Source organism: Actinia tenebrosa, unplaced genomic scaffold (assembly GCF_029948245.1).
Source record: "Actinia tenebrosa isolate PJP-AT-01 unplaced genomic scaffold, QUT_ActTen_1.0 PGA_scaffold14__42_contigs__length_11649687, whole genome shotgun sequence".
Taxonomy (NCBI): Eukaryota; Metazoa; Cnidaria; class Anthozoa; order Actiniaria; family Actiniidae; genus Actinia; species Actinia tenebrosa.
In genome coordinates this window covers 11,139,237-11,155,020 of record NW_028292574.1, presented here as the reverse complement: position 1 = coordinate 11,155,020, position 15,784 = coordinate 11,139,237, and the positions used below count along the sequence as shown (strand labels likewise).

At 37.9% G+C, this 15,784-nt stretch overlaps 1 protein-coding gene across 1 annotated transcript; it reads right to left on the bottom strand.

The window, feature by feature from the left end:
- LOC116305252 (uncharacterized) lies at positions 1-15,667 on the bottom strand. Its single transcript, XM_089029399.1, has 16 exons — positions 15,465-15,667; positions 15,030-15,210; positions 11,723-11,812; positions 10,708-11,220; positions 10,391-10,519; positions 10,132-10,203; positions 7,375-7,470; positions 6,620-6,970; positions 6,385-6,431; positions 4,853-5,059; positions 3,653-3,878; positions 2,894-2,986; positions 2,346-2,453; positions 880-2,253; positions 674-793; positions 1-404 (listed from the first exon to the last, which is right to left on the bottom strand). The coding sequence occupies exons 2-16, from the start codon at positions 15,169-15,171 to the stop codon at positions 331-333; spliced, it is 3,642 nt and encodes a 1,213-aa protein (XP_088885525.1). The 5' UTR covers positions 15,172-15,210; positions 15,465-15,667; the 3' UTR covers positions 1-330.
- Positions 15,668-15,784: the final 117 nt, after the last annotated feature.

Here is a 15,784-nt window from a genome sequence, read left to right as displayed (position 1 = left end):
TCCAAATGTAATTGATTTACTCGTTATAATATTTACAATGCATCCGCACAAATAAGGTTTCATAACGATCTTTTTCTAGCTAAAAATGTCATCTTAAACATCTATAAGAACACTATATGCATTCATTCTAGAAAAACTACAAACTGTCTAAATCTAATAGATAATAATAATAGATAATCGAAATTAGGATCATAACTCATTAACCTTCCTTCACAACTCTCTACACACATTGATAACTAAGTGTGCAGGACTCATGGGCGGCAGTCGTAAGGTCACTATGTAGGAACCTGCAGAGAAGTCTGTTCTCTTCTTATTCTTGATATTTTGAGGCTACATTAACAGAGCTGCATTGATCAACAAACTTAGGATGGTCAGCCAGATTGCCATGGATAACACAGCTCCAGCTGAAACAAAGGATAATATTTGAGAATGTTTGAGCATATTACTTTTGCAAGGCATGTGAAATCCGCAGTTTCTTTATGTGTTGCTTCAAAAAATGTTCAGACAATTCAAAGGAAAAAAAATATTGAAAAAATAGGTCTTTTAATGCTATGTTGCCATGACTCATTATGGATTTCATATTAATAGGTAGTACTAGTGTATATAGATAGCGCTAATATACCAGAATAAAATGCAAGCATGTTAGCAAAGTTTAATCAAGATTGATACTTACCATTACAGGTCTTGCCATTCCCATGGTAACCACTCTTACATTTGCAGGTGTAGCTGCCATAATTGTTCGTACAATCAGCATGTTTGGAACAGTCATTGCTTAACCAGCATTCATTAATATCTAGAAAATAATGGATAATGTAATTATACTGTGTTACTGTGTTATATGATCTTCCTCAGTCCTCCCAAGTAAATTACTGGCTTTACCTTTACAGTATGTTCCGTCTCCCTGGAAACCATTGTTACACGAACATCGATATGAACCAGGTGTGTTATGACAATAAGTGTGACGGTGACATGAGAATGAATCAGTTTCACACTCATTTATATCCTCGCAATGCTTGCCATCCCCACTGTAACCATGACTACATGAACATCTGAAGGAACCAATAGAGTTGATGCAATCTGCGTTGTCGCCACAATTGTGTGTTTTGAGTTTGCATTCATCGATATCATTGCATGTTCTTCCATCACCACTGAAACCATCTTTACATGTGCATTGGTAAGATCCCACAGTGTCGGTGCACACTGCGTTGCTGTTGCAATTATGCATTCTTGTGCTGCATTCGTTTATGTTTTGACAAGATTTTCCATCTCCAGTAAAGCCTTTTTTACAAGCGCACTGGTATGAGCCAATAGTATTGGTGCAAACGGCATAGACGCCACAGCTATGGGTGTTAAGTTTACATTCATCAATGTCAGTGCAATTTCTTCCATCTCCAGTAAAACCTTTGTTGCAAGCGCATTGGTACGAGCCAATACTGTTGGTGCAAACGGCATTGACGTTACAGCTATGGGTGTTAAGGTTGCATTCATCAATGTCAGTGCAAGTCCTTCCATCTCCTGTAAAACCTTTGTTGCAAGCGCACTGGTACGAGCCAATAGTGTTGGTACACACTGCATTGACGTCACAGTTATGGGTGTTAAGGTTGCATTCATCAATGTCAGTGCAAGTCCTTCCATCTCCGGTAAATCCTTTGTTACAAGCGCACTGGTACGAGCCAATATTGTTAGTACACACTGCATTGACGTCACAGCTATGGGTGTGGAGCTTGCATTCATCAATGTCAGTGCAATTTCTTCCATTTCCGGTAAAACCTTTTTTACAAGTGCACTGGTATGAGCCAATAGTGTTGGTACACTGTGCATTGACGTCACAGCTATGGGTGTTAAGGTTGCATTCATCAATGTCAGTGCAATTTCGTCCATTTCCGGTAAAACCTTTTTTACAAGTGCACTGGTATGAGCCAATAGTGTTGGTACACTGTGCATTGACGTCACAGCTATGGGTGTTAAGGTTGCATTCATCAATGTCAGTGCAATTTCGTCCATTTCCGGTAAATCCTTTGTTACAAGCGCACTGGTACGAGCCAATAGTGTTGGTGCACACTGCATTCATACTACAGTTATGAACACCCGCCCTACATTCGTCCACGTCTTGACATGATTCTCCATTACCATGGAAACCAGGTTTGCACGTGCAGGTATAGGAACCTTTGGTGTTGAAGCACGTGGCATTCACGTGACATCTATGTGAGTCTGACATACATTCGTTCACGTCACTACACCAAGTAGCATTGCCTGTATCAAAAGAGAATGGATTATTAGTCATTATTAGTCATTATTAGGAATATTTTAACACCATATAACATGCTATCTAGTCATTAACTCGCCTTGTTGGGCAAAGCCCTCCAAACAGGAACAGTTGAATGAGCCCATAGTATTGATACAGCGGCTGTTGGCTGGACAGTTGGCTTGGTTTGTTGCACATTCATCGATGTCTGGTTTTGAGGAAAATGCAAAACATTAAAATTATGATGATGATGGTGATGAAGATGGCGATGATGATGAAGATGGTGATGATGATGATGATGATGATGGTGATGATGATGGTGGTAATAATGGTGATGATGATTGTGGTGATGATTGTGGTGATAGTAATGATGATGTTGGTTATAGTGATGGTAATAATAATAATAATAATAACCACTTTATTTAATGAGGGTGGCACTAAATAGTGTACTACACTAATAAACTTGATGATGATGATGATGATGGATATGAGATGACGATGAAAATGATGACGATGACGGTGATAATGATGATGATGATGGTGATGGTGATAGTAGTAATGATGGTAATTGTGATGGTGATGATGATGATGTCATGAAAGATGTTTTATTTTTAAAGAAGAAGTAAAAATCATGCAAGTCACATTCACCTTCACAGTATTTGGTTTTGCTTTTGAATCCTTTACGACATTCACATCTATTCTCAATGTCCTCATTCAGGCACTTCACATGGGTGGCTAGTTCTGGGGAATCAAAGACATTTACTCATTGAAATAGTTAAACTAAGCTGGGGTACTTATACTCCTATTCAAATAATTATGGCACAAATAACGATTATACAAATAACTGGAGGCCAAAATGACAATTGTACAAACTAGGCACAAATAAGCGAGAGCTTAGGACAGCGATGGGTAAGCGCTATATTAAATTCATTATTATTATTATTATTATTATTAACTTGTACAAATAACCTGGGCCCAGTTATACGAAGACTACAACCGGATAAATCCTTGTCCAGTGGATAAGTCGATGCTGTTATCCAATAAATTTATCCAGTGGATAAGATTTATCTGTCGGATAGCGCTATCCAGTCTTCGTACAACCAGGCCCAAGGCTCTATCAGAACAGAAAACTCTAAAATATAATTACCATTAAATATCTTAAATAGTCGAACGGAACCTATTAAATCGTTTAATGCTTTGTGCCATTTAAATTACTCGCGGAGAGTAACGGCTATATTAGACTTGATGTGGCAAATTTCGACTTCTCAACTGACTCTCTGAAGCAAAAAAAATTGCACTGTCGACAAAAGTAGTTTCACTCCACAGTAACCATGTTGTTGTCGCATTGTTCCTGCCTTTAAACTTGGCTATAGGTAAAGGTACTTATAAAACTATACGCGTACTAACCGTGCGGTCCTGAACGCTTCCCAAGGCTCAGTACAAGGACTATTACTGAAAGTATGATTAGGAAGATCACCGAACCAACTGCTATTTTCTTTCGCTTGCTTGAGTATTTTCCACTCAGACTGTTTGGCACAACTTCTTCGTTGGTATTAATCGTGACCTCAAGTACCTCTTTCTTCACTGGGTCCATGTTGTCGGTGGTTTTCGTCATTCTGTTGTGCTGATCGTGCTGCGGAAGAAATAACTTTCATTTTTCTTTTTTTTCGCTTTAAAAACTTATAATTCCTATGACCGGACTCGGTGTTGTATGTGAGTAGAGTTGTTTGTTGGTTCTCTCCATGTGCTTCGAGGGTTTTCCGAGTTCTCCGGTTTTCCTCCCTCCGCAAAAATCAACTTCTAAATTCCAATTCGATCATGGAACGACTGACTTGCCGTAAAAAGCTGTGGCCTTCGTTTGCTTTCCCTGCTAGCAGAGTCTATATTCTCTTTCTCTCCCTTCTTTCTTTCTCTCTCAACCAAAACAAAAGGAAAATAGGCTCTGCTAGCAGGGAATCGTTTGCTTCGCTCGAATAATAGATTTTCGCGGGAGAAAAAAGTCGACCTCTATTTTCTCCCGCGAAAGTCTTTTATTCGAGCGAAGCCAACGAAGGCCACAGCTTTTTAATCTACTCTGTCTAATAAGTGCTACCAATGACCATTGATTTAGTACTGAATTAAGGTTTTAGCATTGCTAAGCGATGTTTTTCAGTAATCACAAAAGCTTGCGAGGAATTTACTTTGTTACAATATGATGGCGCTTGCAACCATAAACTAAAGCGAAAGCTGTTCTTCAGTTGTGTCATGTGCAACGCTGTTGTAAGACGAGTTTCAGTTTATATCGAATAATAACTTATCATTTTAAAAAATGATTCGTAAACAAATTAAAAATGATGCAGAACAATACTACTAATAATTGGGAGTATCTACTGAGTATTTACACTCTAAAAAGTTTCCTAATTACGAAACGAGATTACGTACATATATTTCAGATATTTAAGACGTATGAACTTGAAAAAGAAATTAAAATTAAATACATGAATAATCAAAAATAACGTATTGATAATAAACTATAGTCAGTTTACTAAAAAGTGTAGAAACGACGATGGTTTTAAAGTAACTTCGCTCTAGAGAAGTCTTCCTCGCGGGAACTCAAAAATTACTTACCTCACGAATCGTGCTTCTATTTTTGTTGATATCCGAAAGGTTTTTCCAAAAATGTTCTCCAGAAGCCTTAGTTATTATCCAAATATGAAAACAATCTTTCGAAGAACGACGATAATAAAGAATTTCTAGATTGTTTTCTTCGAGATGCGTGTTCGACGCCAGAGGTTGAATAATAATGCTGATGAATCGAAATTTCTTGGAAGTAAATTAAACCTATCTTTTTGGGGGATTTCCCCGAATTTTTCATGGTGTACCTGGTATCGAGGCATCTCCGTCCTTATAGATGAGCTGTATGTCTCGTCGTCAAACAGCTGTCCAGGAATTCAGGATTCAAACTTCTTGTTTCATCCAGGGTGAATATCTAGAAATTTTCGCTTTTCGTCGTTTTCTTCCACGAAATCAGAAAGAAGGAGAAAGGAAAGCGTAAAGAGCTGGTTACTTGGAAATTGTCTGAGCTTTGTTTGGTGTGACGTGGACTGCTATTAATATTCATGTTGAGGTCAAATAGAGCTGAACTACAACGTATGCAAAATATGTAACTCGAAAAAAAATTCCCATCACAAAAGCATCGAAGGCTTGGACACATTTTGCGATGCAGCACGACCGGATTCGGTTCTAATAGAATATCATTGTTGACGGCACATGGTGGTCAGTGTTTGACAACCATTTGGAGCAGATAATGAGATTCAAAGACTCTTATCAGCTGATTGAAACCCAGCAATAGTGACAGGTGAAGTGGTGAATTGTTTTGCACAGTTGTATCCAAGATCCCTAATTTTATCGGCATCCCCTGAAACAACCTCTGGGTTTAACTAAGTTGGGTTGAAATTGTCTTCCTTGCTTAGTGATCAATGATGACCACACCCAGTTTTAAAATCCTAGATCTGCCTGTTCTCAGGGTACACTTCTACGGTTCTTTATCTCTACCTCTACATTTTATTTTCGCTTTGGAAAGGACAGATTTTTAACCAGTTTACATGTTATAAAATGTCTTCATTAACAGTGTAATAATAATAATAATAGTAATAATGATAATAATAATAATAATGAAATATAATATAATAATAATAATAATAAATAAATAAAGATAAGTAGTTCTACTAATACTAATAATAAATAATATAACACTAAGAGTTAATCAAGTAAGAGAAATTGTGATTCTTAACTACAAATGTTCTTTGCAGTTGTTGTTTTGTCTGTGTAGTTTCTTTCTCGGTAATATTTCACATGCATTGCTGCTCAGTACTACTTATTCACATCTAATGCAATATCATCAACTTGTGTTGTGTTCAGTCTTTGTCAGTCTTATGTCTATTAATTATCGTGAAGAGCGAAAGATACTCTTATGTTCCTTAAGTGGTATTGGGACTGATCTCTACTGTAACATGGCATACTCTTCCTACTTCAAAGTGATCGTGTAACGAGTTTTTCATGATTACTGCGTGTGCATCAACACAGAGATATCCTGGGTAATCTTGTGCTGTTTTCCGTCGTCAAGGGAACCTTCATTTCAGCTCAATCAAAGTCACTACCAACAAGAGTACAAGGGTCAGGTTCGCAACCTTGTTTGTTCCTCCAGCTAAAAATTATAAAGAAAAAATTGTCGTTATTTTGAATCTTTTTTTAAAATATATATATCATAGAAATTGATTACGACTTATGTAGCTCAAGTGAGGAAATGGCCATTTTATTCATTTGAGGAGCATTCCATGGGAAATTGCTCGTTGTTCTTCGGATAATCTAATTTAATGAGTTCAAAGTACGTACCTTTAGTTGTTGGTTTACATGAGTAACTACCAAGAGTGTTATTACACGTGGAGTGGTTACCGCATAAGTGTGGACTAACAGCGCACTTGTCGATATCAGAACAAGTTTTTCCATCACCAGTAAAACTAGTTTTACAAGTACAGTCGTAAGAACCGTTCTTGTTGGTGCAGGTAGCATTAATATGGCAGTCATATGCATGTGAATCGGCCTTGCATTCATCTCTATCTGTGCAGTGTTTCCTTCCATCACCAGAGTAACCTTCATCACAAATACAACTGTATGATCCGCAAGAGTTGACGCAATGGCTGTTGGCACTGCAGTTCGATCCGTTGCTTGTGCATTCGTTGATGTCTGTAAATGAGAAAAATATATTACGAGGAATTAATATTATTAGTGGTGACTACTAAATACTGAGAAATGGCTGAGAACCGTACACTGCAGGAACTCTTGCATTGACCAGAGTGCCCTCTTTGTCTGCACATATTTCAAAAGTATAGCTCTTCTTTCACTCAATCCATTTATTTAAACTTATATCTTGCAACCATGCACCACTCCCCGTACGGAGCTCTTCCTTGAGGTTCCCTCCACACACACTACCACGTACTACATTGTATGTTTAAAACATATGACACTCAACTCACATAATAATTTTTACGGAGGGAGGAAACTACAGAAAAACCCTCGTGGCAAGGGAGAAAACGACGTCGGTAACACATCAAACAAACTTAATCAAGTAGTCAAAAATGTTGCTTTACCTTGGCATTTTTCTTCTTTTCTTGTGTATCCTTCGTCACAAAGGCACGCCTCCGGTTTGGACTGGTTGTTCTTACATTCCTTAGTACGACATACATCTGTGGATAAATCAGATGGTAATCTCATGAGGGTGGTATCGTCGTGTACGGGTTAACCATCTACGTCATTTTCGGAGCACCGACGGGTTAACCATTACGTTATATTCGGGCAACCATCGGAACAAACTACTATTCGTGTCCTCTACTACTCTTTTCTACCTCCACTGCCGGAAGTCAAGTAGTCTAATGTTCGCGTACTTCACTTTTTTCCAAAATCCCTGTGACACTGTGACACTGCCGGAAGTCAAGTAGTCTAATGTTCGCACACTTCACTTTTTTCCAAAATCCCTGTGACACTGTGACACTGCCGGAAGTCAAGTAGTCTTCCAAACAGGGATCCCAATCAGTATACATTATTGGTCACGTGCTGAGTGAATTTTCCGCCATCTTGAAATTTGAAATGTGCTATCATCCATGTGCTTATATTTTAGGAAAGAATGAAAGTTATACTTCCACAGGTAAAGAAATATTTATTGGAGGTAACGAATGCATACGAGCGATGCCCACATGGTCCTGAAGTCATCAAGCCACCGCCAGTATTGCCATCGAATGCAGAACCGCCATCTCCAGCAGATTATTTGTTACCTCCTGTGATCGTTTGGGATCCCTTATTACAATTTCGAAATATCCTTTCTGGGAATTTGTTTTGCCCAAAAAGTTGTCATGCCACCGACTCTGTTCCTCTTAAAGCAGGTAAATGGAAAAACTGTGTCGGAAGTAAGAATGAACCAAGGAAAATCTACGGTAAAGACGAGATTGTTTTGCTAGTGAGTCGTGTGTATACCTGTAGTGATGGACACGAACTGATTGCACATGATCCACTTGTAATGGACAACATCCCTCCTGAATGTTTACAATTTTTTCTATCCCACAAAAGCGGGATTACCACGGAACTTTCACGTGTCGTTACCGTTTTGGCAAATGCAGGACTGAACTTTACAGAAATTGAACGTAACATTGCTCAAGAGTATTATGATGCTCACTGGTTAAGGGAAAGTAAGTTTAGTAGACAAGTAGAATGCTATGTGACTCAAGAACACGGCAACGGTATCTCAGCGACTTAATGAGTGATGGTATACAAATGTCACTGGGAACGCTATACCTTGCTTCATTTTTCTCTTCAGGCTCGTGAACTACGAAAGCAATAAACTTAACGTCTATATTCACACCTGCTTTGGAATACTGGGAAACCTAAACGAGCGGAGCGGAGGGAAAGAAGTATTTAAATATTCACCCTCTCTATTTTTCATACCATTTTTCTTCCTCCTCTCTAGTTCATTCAAGCGTTTCTCCCTTTGTAATTAAATTCAAGATCAAGGTACTAACAGTGTTTGAAGGATGGCTAAATTTCCAAGATTCTTCTCCAGAAAGGCTAGTTTATCGCTGATCCATTCAACGAAGATAATAAAGCTCTAAGTTTTGCCTCCGGCTGCTTGATCGACGCCAAAGCTCAGACGCCAGATATATACTGAGATATAACTGAATATTTAATAATAGTGATGAATGGAGATTTCTTGGAAATCGATGTTTTTTTCAAATTTGACGACTTAGTTACTGGTATCTATAGAGGTGTATGGTAAGGTGTATAATCCTCAAACAGCTGTCCATTGGTTTAGGCTTCAAACTATTCTTGTTTAATCAGTGTGAATACCCAGGAATTATTGCTTTCTTCCAAGCAATGAAGAAAGAAGGAGAAAGGACAAAACTGTGATGTTGAAAGCGTAAAGAGCTGGTTATTTCTTGGAAATTATCTGAGCTTTGTTTGATGTGACGTGAACTGCTATTAATATTCATGTCGAGGTCAAACAGAACTGAACTACAATGTATGTAAAGCATGTAACTCGAAAACAATTTCTCATCACAAAAGCATCGAAGGCTTGGACACATTTTGCGATACAGCACGATCGATTCGCGGTTCTATAATAGAATATCATTGTTGACAGCACATGGTGGTCAGTGTTTGACAACAATTTGGAGCAAATAATGAGATTCAAAGACTGCTGCGTTAAACCCAGCTATAGTGACAGGTGAAGTGGTGAATTGTTTTGCACAGTTGTATCCAAGATTTCGAATTTTATCGGCATCCCTTGAAAAACTTCTAGGTTTAGCTTAAGTCAGGGCAAGTCAATTGCCTTCCTTGCTTAGAGATCAATGATGACCACACCCAGTTTTAAAATCTTAGATTTGCCTGTTCTCAGGGTACACCTCTAAGGTTTTCCTTCTCTTCCTCTACATTTATTTTCGTTTTGGCCATGGAAAAAACAAATTTCTAACCATGTTATAAAAGATCTTTATTAACAATAATGATAAGAATAAAAATAATAATAAATAATTCTACTACAAATAACAATTATTAACATAACCCTAAGAGTTAATCATGCAAAAGAAATTGATTCTTAACTATACATGTTTTTTTTTTTTGTCCTTGTTGTCTTCCTGTTTCTTTCTCGGTAATATTTCACACGCAGAGCACTATATAACCACGCAGCATAATTGCTATTGCATATTCACATGTAATGCTATATCATAAACTTCACGCGTCAAGTGTTCTTCGTCTCTTATGTCTATATATTCTCGTGGAGATGCAGTGATGTAAGCTATTCATAATCACTGCACATCAACACAGAGCTATCCTGGGTAATCTTGTGTGGTTTAATCATCATCTCAGCTCAATCAAAGTCACTACCAACAAGAGTACAAGGGTCAGGTTCGCAACCTTGTTTGTTCCTCCAGCTAAAAGTTATAAAGAAAAAAATGTCGTTACCAGTTTGAATCTTTTTGTCTTATAAAAGTTGAATCACAACTCGTGTGTAGTTCGAGTGTCAAAGTGGCCATTTTCTTTGAGGAATCTCTGTAAAGTCTACTAAGAAAGGAAAAAAAGGTGTTTAAGAATATAATTTGATGAGTTCAAAGTACGTACCATTTAGTTTACAGGTCTTTCCATTCAGATGATAGCCATGATTACACTTGCATGTGTAGCTTCCAAGGTTGTTGGTGCAATCAGAATGAGAAGGACAAGAGTAGTCACCTGATCTACACTCATCGATATCTGTCAAAAGACATACGATAGATTACTTTCAGTAAGAATCAGCTTATGATCAGCTAATGGGTTGTATGTATATCCTGCGTCCCGCTCTACTTTGACTACTAATGTGTAATATTCAGTATTAAGGAAGCCGAGACGTTTTTGAAGTATGTAGTGAAGTGGTAAATAATACATTAGTTCAGAGTGTTTACCTTTGCAAGTCTTTCCATCTCCAGTGAAACCAGAACGGCACTGACAATGATAAGACCCTCGTGTATCGATACAATGTGCATTCATGTGACATCCATGTTTTTTTCCTCCACATTCATCGATATTGATACATCTAGACTTGGCGTCCTGTTTATTCTCGTATCCAGGATCACACTGACATGAGTAACTACCAAGAGTGTTAATACACGTCGAGTGGTCACCGCATGTGTGTGGACTAACAGCGCACTCGTCGATATCAGAACAAGTTTTACCATCACCGGTATAACCTTTTTTACAAGTACAGTCGTAAGAACCGTTCTTGTTGGTGCAGGTAGCATTAATATGGCAGTCATATGCATGTGAATCGGCCTTGCATTCATCTATATCTGTGCAGTGTATTCTCCCATCACCAGAGAAGCCTTCACCACATTTACAACTGTATGATCCAACAGAGTTGACGCAATGGCTGTTGGCACTGCAGTTCGATCTTTTGCTTGCTGTGCACTCGTTGATGTCTACAAATGAGAAAAATACAATGTTTCCTCATTTCAGACCACGTGTCATTCTCTTGAGAATAAGATTATTCGTTTAAGTTGTATCCATACCATGTGTCTCCTTACGCGCAACAGTTAAACAACGAAATGATACTCAAGAGAATGACGTGGTCTAATATGGGAAAAACATTACGTCCAAGGTAAAGCTTATTGCTGCTGCGGACCGCCCTAAAAAGACCGTCTTGCAATGACCAGAGCACTCTCTCTTTCTGCACACATCTCTTAAGGACACCCACAGAGTAGCTCTTCTGCCCCTGATCGATTAGGGATTTAGAGACCCAGGACGCGAAAGCCGAAAAACGTGGGAAAATCCCTCGAAGCACAGGAGCGCGAGAACGAGAAATTTTACTCGCGACACCGAGTTAAGGAATCGATTCTACATCGCACTGATAAGAAGCGCGCGCCCTCACGCTGAGTGATCCATGCTTTACTGACCCACTCGTGTATCAAGTAGTTGCTTTACCTTGACAGTATTTTCCTTTACTTGTGTATCCTTCGTCACAAATGCAGCGAGAACTGGTATCGTTGTTCTTACACGTCACACGACCTCCATCTGTGGATAAACCAGATCATACTCTCACGAGGAATGAAAAGTTTCTTTCTCTTTACCGAGTATTAGACATACAGCTGGACGATCAAAGGGTCCAATCGGTAAAACAAAGAAGACTTTCATTCAATAATTTTATATCTTTCTACAGATAATTTATTTAATCATTGAATGAAATATAAATTTTTACCAAATGTTCAACTGTTTATTAAGCTGTTGGAGCAAGTGTGATTATAAAAATGAGCTTAAATTCGTGTTGTTGAAAGATGTTATTGTATAAAGACCTACTTGACTTTCTCTAAAAAGCTAAAAAATATTCAAAAACATTTACAAGCGCCAATTTACTGCCAAAGAAATGAGTCATTTTGTATTTTGCATTGCCTTTTGCATTATTTTCTATTTTGTCTCAGTTGTTCTTGTCAAGTTTAAATGAATGTAAGCTTTGTTTTTGGAAAACTGCAAAAGACCTAATTAAGGTGGCTCGACCCCCTCACGCTTGACCGCTACCTTCCACTTTTGGAACGCTAGTGCATAAACGTCTTTTATCCGATTGCAAATCTTTTTTGCACATAAGTCACATAAAGATTGAATTAATGTTTGGTGCAGTTTTTTATGAGATCGGACGTCATAACACGTGATTATGATGAAATATTTGATTTCGTTTAGAAAATAATTTTAGCCTTGCAGAGCGTTCAACACTAAAATGCTTCGTACCACATAATTATATACTAGATGCCTCCATTTGTGGGGATTTTTGAAAAAATCTATCTAGCTAATTATGAGATATTTGAGATTATTTAAATATAGTGCATAATCTACTTCAAAACTAAACAATGGATTTCATACGGCCGAAATTAATATTTCAGAGCTATATATTCACAAAAGTCATTGCTCATTTAGTTTTACTCTGTATCTAGTTTTAAAAGGAACATTTTGAAGGTAATCGACTTATGCGATTTTGTGAAAACGTATAGTGCAGAAGACGGGGTAAACATTTGATGCGCAATTTTCATCGCAGTTTTCTAGTCAATCTTACTAGATCTTCCATTATTCTAAAATTCGCTGATCATTTCTCTCAAAATTACGTCAGGATACAAAGTAGAACTTAAACTAATATTACACAAAATTGCAAGACTATTGAACTCATTTAAAGCGATCTAAAGCGAACGAGAAATACAGAAAACATTTTCCCTTTCCCAACGATTTGATGCTCTGGGAATTCTATTGTTTGCTAATGACCATAACACCAAATTCTTTCGCACCATGCACGGTCTCATCTCGCTTGGCTGCTTTCCGATTTAATCCCGAAGAATGGCTCTTTATCTAAACTCAAAAGTCTTGCTCGCTTCTTTCTTGAAGTTTTAATTTGAGGCATGTTCGCCGATTCTATTCACTCACACTGACAAAGTATATCATGACAAACGTCCCACGTTTGAATAAAAAAAACAACTGTTTGTTACCAAACTTCGGGGGTAAATCGGAAAGCAGGCAAGCGAGATGAGACCGTGCATGGTGCGAAAGAATTTGATGATATGATCATTAGCAAACAATAGAATTCCCAGAGCATCAAATCGTTGGGAAACGATCAATGTCTTCTGTATTTCTTGTTCGCTTTAGATCGCTTTAAATGAGTTTAATAGTCTTGCAATTTTGTGTAATATTAGTTTAAGTTCTACTTTGTATCCTGACGTAGTTTTGAGAGAAATGATCAGCGAATTTTAGAATAATGGAAGATCTAGTAAGATTGACTAGAAAACTGCGATGAAAATTGCGCATCAAATGTTTACCCCGTCTTCTGCACTATACGTTTTCACAAAATCGCATAAGTCGATTACCTTCAAAATGTTCCTTTTAAAACTAGATACAGAGTAAAACTAAATGAGCAATGACTTTTGTGAATATATAGCTCTGAAATATTAATTTCGGCCGTATGAAATCCATTGTTTAGTTTTGAAGTAGATTATGCACTATATTTAAATAATCTCAAATATCTCATAATTAGCTAGATAGATTTTTTCAAAAATCCCCACAAATGGAGGCATCCAGTATATAATTATGTGGTACGAAGCATTTTAGTGTTGAACGCTCTGCAAGGCTAAATTTATTTTCTAAACGAAAACAAATATTTCATCATAATCACGTGTTATGACGTCCGATCTCACTAAAAATTGCATCAAATATTAATTCAATCTTTATGTGACTTATGTGCAAAAAAGATTTGCAATCGGATAAAAGACGTTTATGCACTAGCGTTCCAAAAGTGGAAGGTAGCGGTCAAGCGTGAGGGGGTCGAGCCACCTTAAGTAAACCTCATTTTTTTGCTCATCTTAACCAGTTTTCTAGTCTGTTTTTTGGTCTTGATTTGTCCTAAATCTCCAGATTTTCGATTTCAATGAAAGACATCCGAGGTAAATTTCACTAAACTTGATATTGTTATGTACTTATTGACTGAGTGGGAGGGCTGTACGGGAAAATATTTGGCTCGAGGTCATGTCGTGCGGACCGAGCGCAGCGAGGTCCGTACAAATGACCGAGAGCCAAATATTTTCCCGTACGGCCCGACCTAACTCAGTCAATAAGCATTTTATCATATGACCCTTACGAAAATAAAAATAATTAAGAAAAAGAAAGTGCGCGGATTCGAGCGGGGCCGGACGGGTTTTCCCGGCCCGCTTACGTAAACCTGTCCGGTCCCCATAACGTGACTTTTTCCAATGGTTTTATTAGAGAGCGCGAGCAGGGCCGTACGGGTCATATGATAAATTGGATTATCTGTAGTTAGCTTTCGTTTTTCTTTAAGTAAAAGAGATTCAAAGCCTAAAACTGTCGGCCTTGGAAAACTTTGTCGAAGATTCTTCCAAGAACAAAACTAGTCCCTGGGGGTGGTGGTACGTTATGTACAAAATTCCTAAGTACATTCCCGCAAAACAAAAAAAAAAAAACAAAAAAAAAAACGATGTAGTGCATTTTGATTCGATTTCACTGCATGGTTTTTATTATGGGAGAAATTATCATCATTTCGAATAAAAAATAATTGAAGATTTTTTCCCCGATCTTATTTTTACCTTTCAGTTTCATTCAAATTGTTTTCCCTGTGACTTTCGTATCGGGAGCTCCGCTTTTAGGCAGTGACTAAATATATATATTGACCCGTGACGGCTAGCGCCGAAAAGGTGAATTGCACAGCTCATGAAGATGGCTTACAAGGGCTTTGAATACTCACCATCCTTTTCAGGTTTGCATATGTTTGCTTGGATGATCCCCGTGAAAAACAGCGCCGTAAAAACCACCGCTGCTAAGACGACAATCGTTATGGTGGTATAAAAGATTGTTTTTATTCTATCACATGACGTTTCAGAGCACATCTTTGAAGTCCTTTCCTTTAAATCGCTTTTCAATTAAAACTGAAACAAATGAAGACAAGGAACTGATGATTACTCCGTCCTAAAACAAAGATATACGCGGATGTAAACCGGTTTGAACTGGCGTGAGCTGAGAAAACTCTGGAGAATTCGGAGAAAGACCTCCTTGGCACAGCAGAAAATCCACAATGAATAATGCCAAGAAAGGTCATGTCTCTAAGTATTCACACCAACGAAAATGAGTTTGGTTTACTCAGTACACGAACAAAACAGATACATTGTTTTTGTTGGCTTACCTTTTTAGTTCTTGACGATCCAGAAGAAGAGACAAAATGTTTGCTCATCAGTCAACCCAAGCTTTATAAATGATACGAAAGGGACGTCATTCATGACATCATACCAGTTATATTTAGCCCATAGATTTCCAAGAAACTATGCTTGGGAATAACGTTGGCGTACTGTCCGTGCTGTACGTGTCAGGTCATAAATGGGAAACCCCCGACCGTAAATAAGGGGAAGCCCCTAAGATGCGTGTTCTTTGAAATATTATTATTTTAGCTGAATATTATGAAGAAAAAAAAGGTTAAACAAAAACTTTTTTTCTAGTGTATTCAAA

Bases quoted from the DNA above. Each gene is read 5' to 3' on its own strand.
- LOC116305252 (XM_089029399.1), bottom strand. From the start codon at position 15,171: ATGTGCTCTGAAACGTCATGTGATAGAATAAAAACAATCTTTTATACC. The intron at 10,204-10,390 runs GTACGTACTTTG...TATAACTTTTAG, and splicing joins AAAGACCTGTAAACTAAATG to CTGGAGGAACAAACAAGGTT. The intron at 6,971-7,374 runs GTAAAGCAACAT...TCTCATTTACAG, and splicing joins AAAAGAAGAAAAATGCCAAG to ACATCAACGAATGCACAAGC.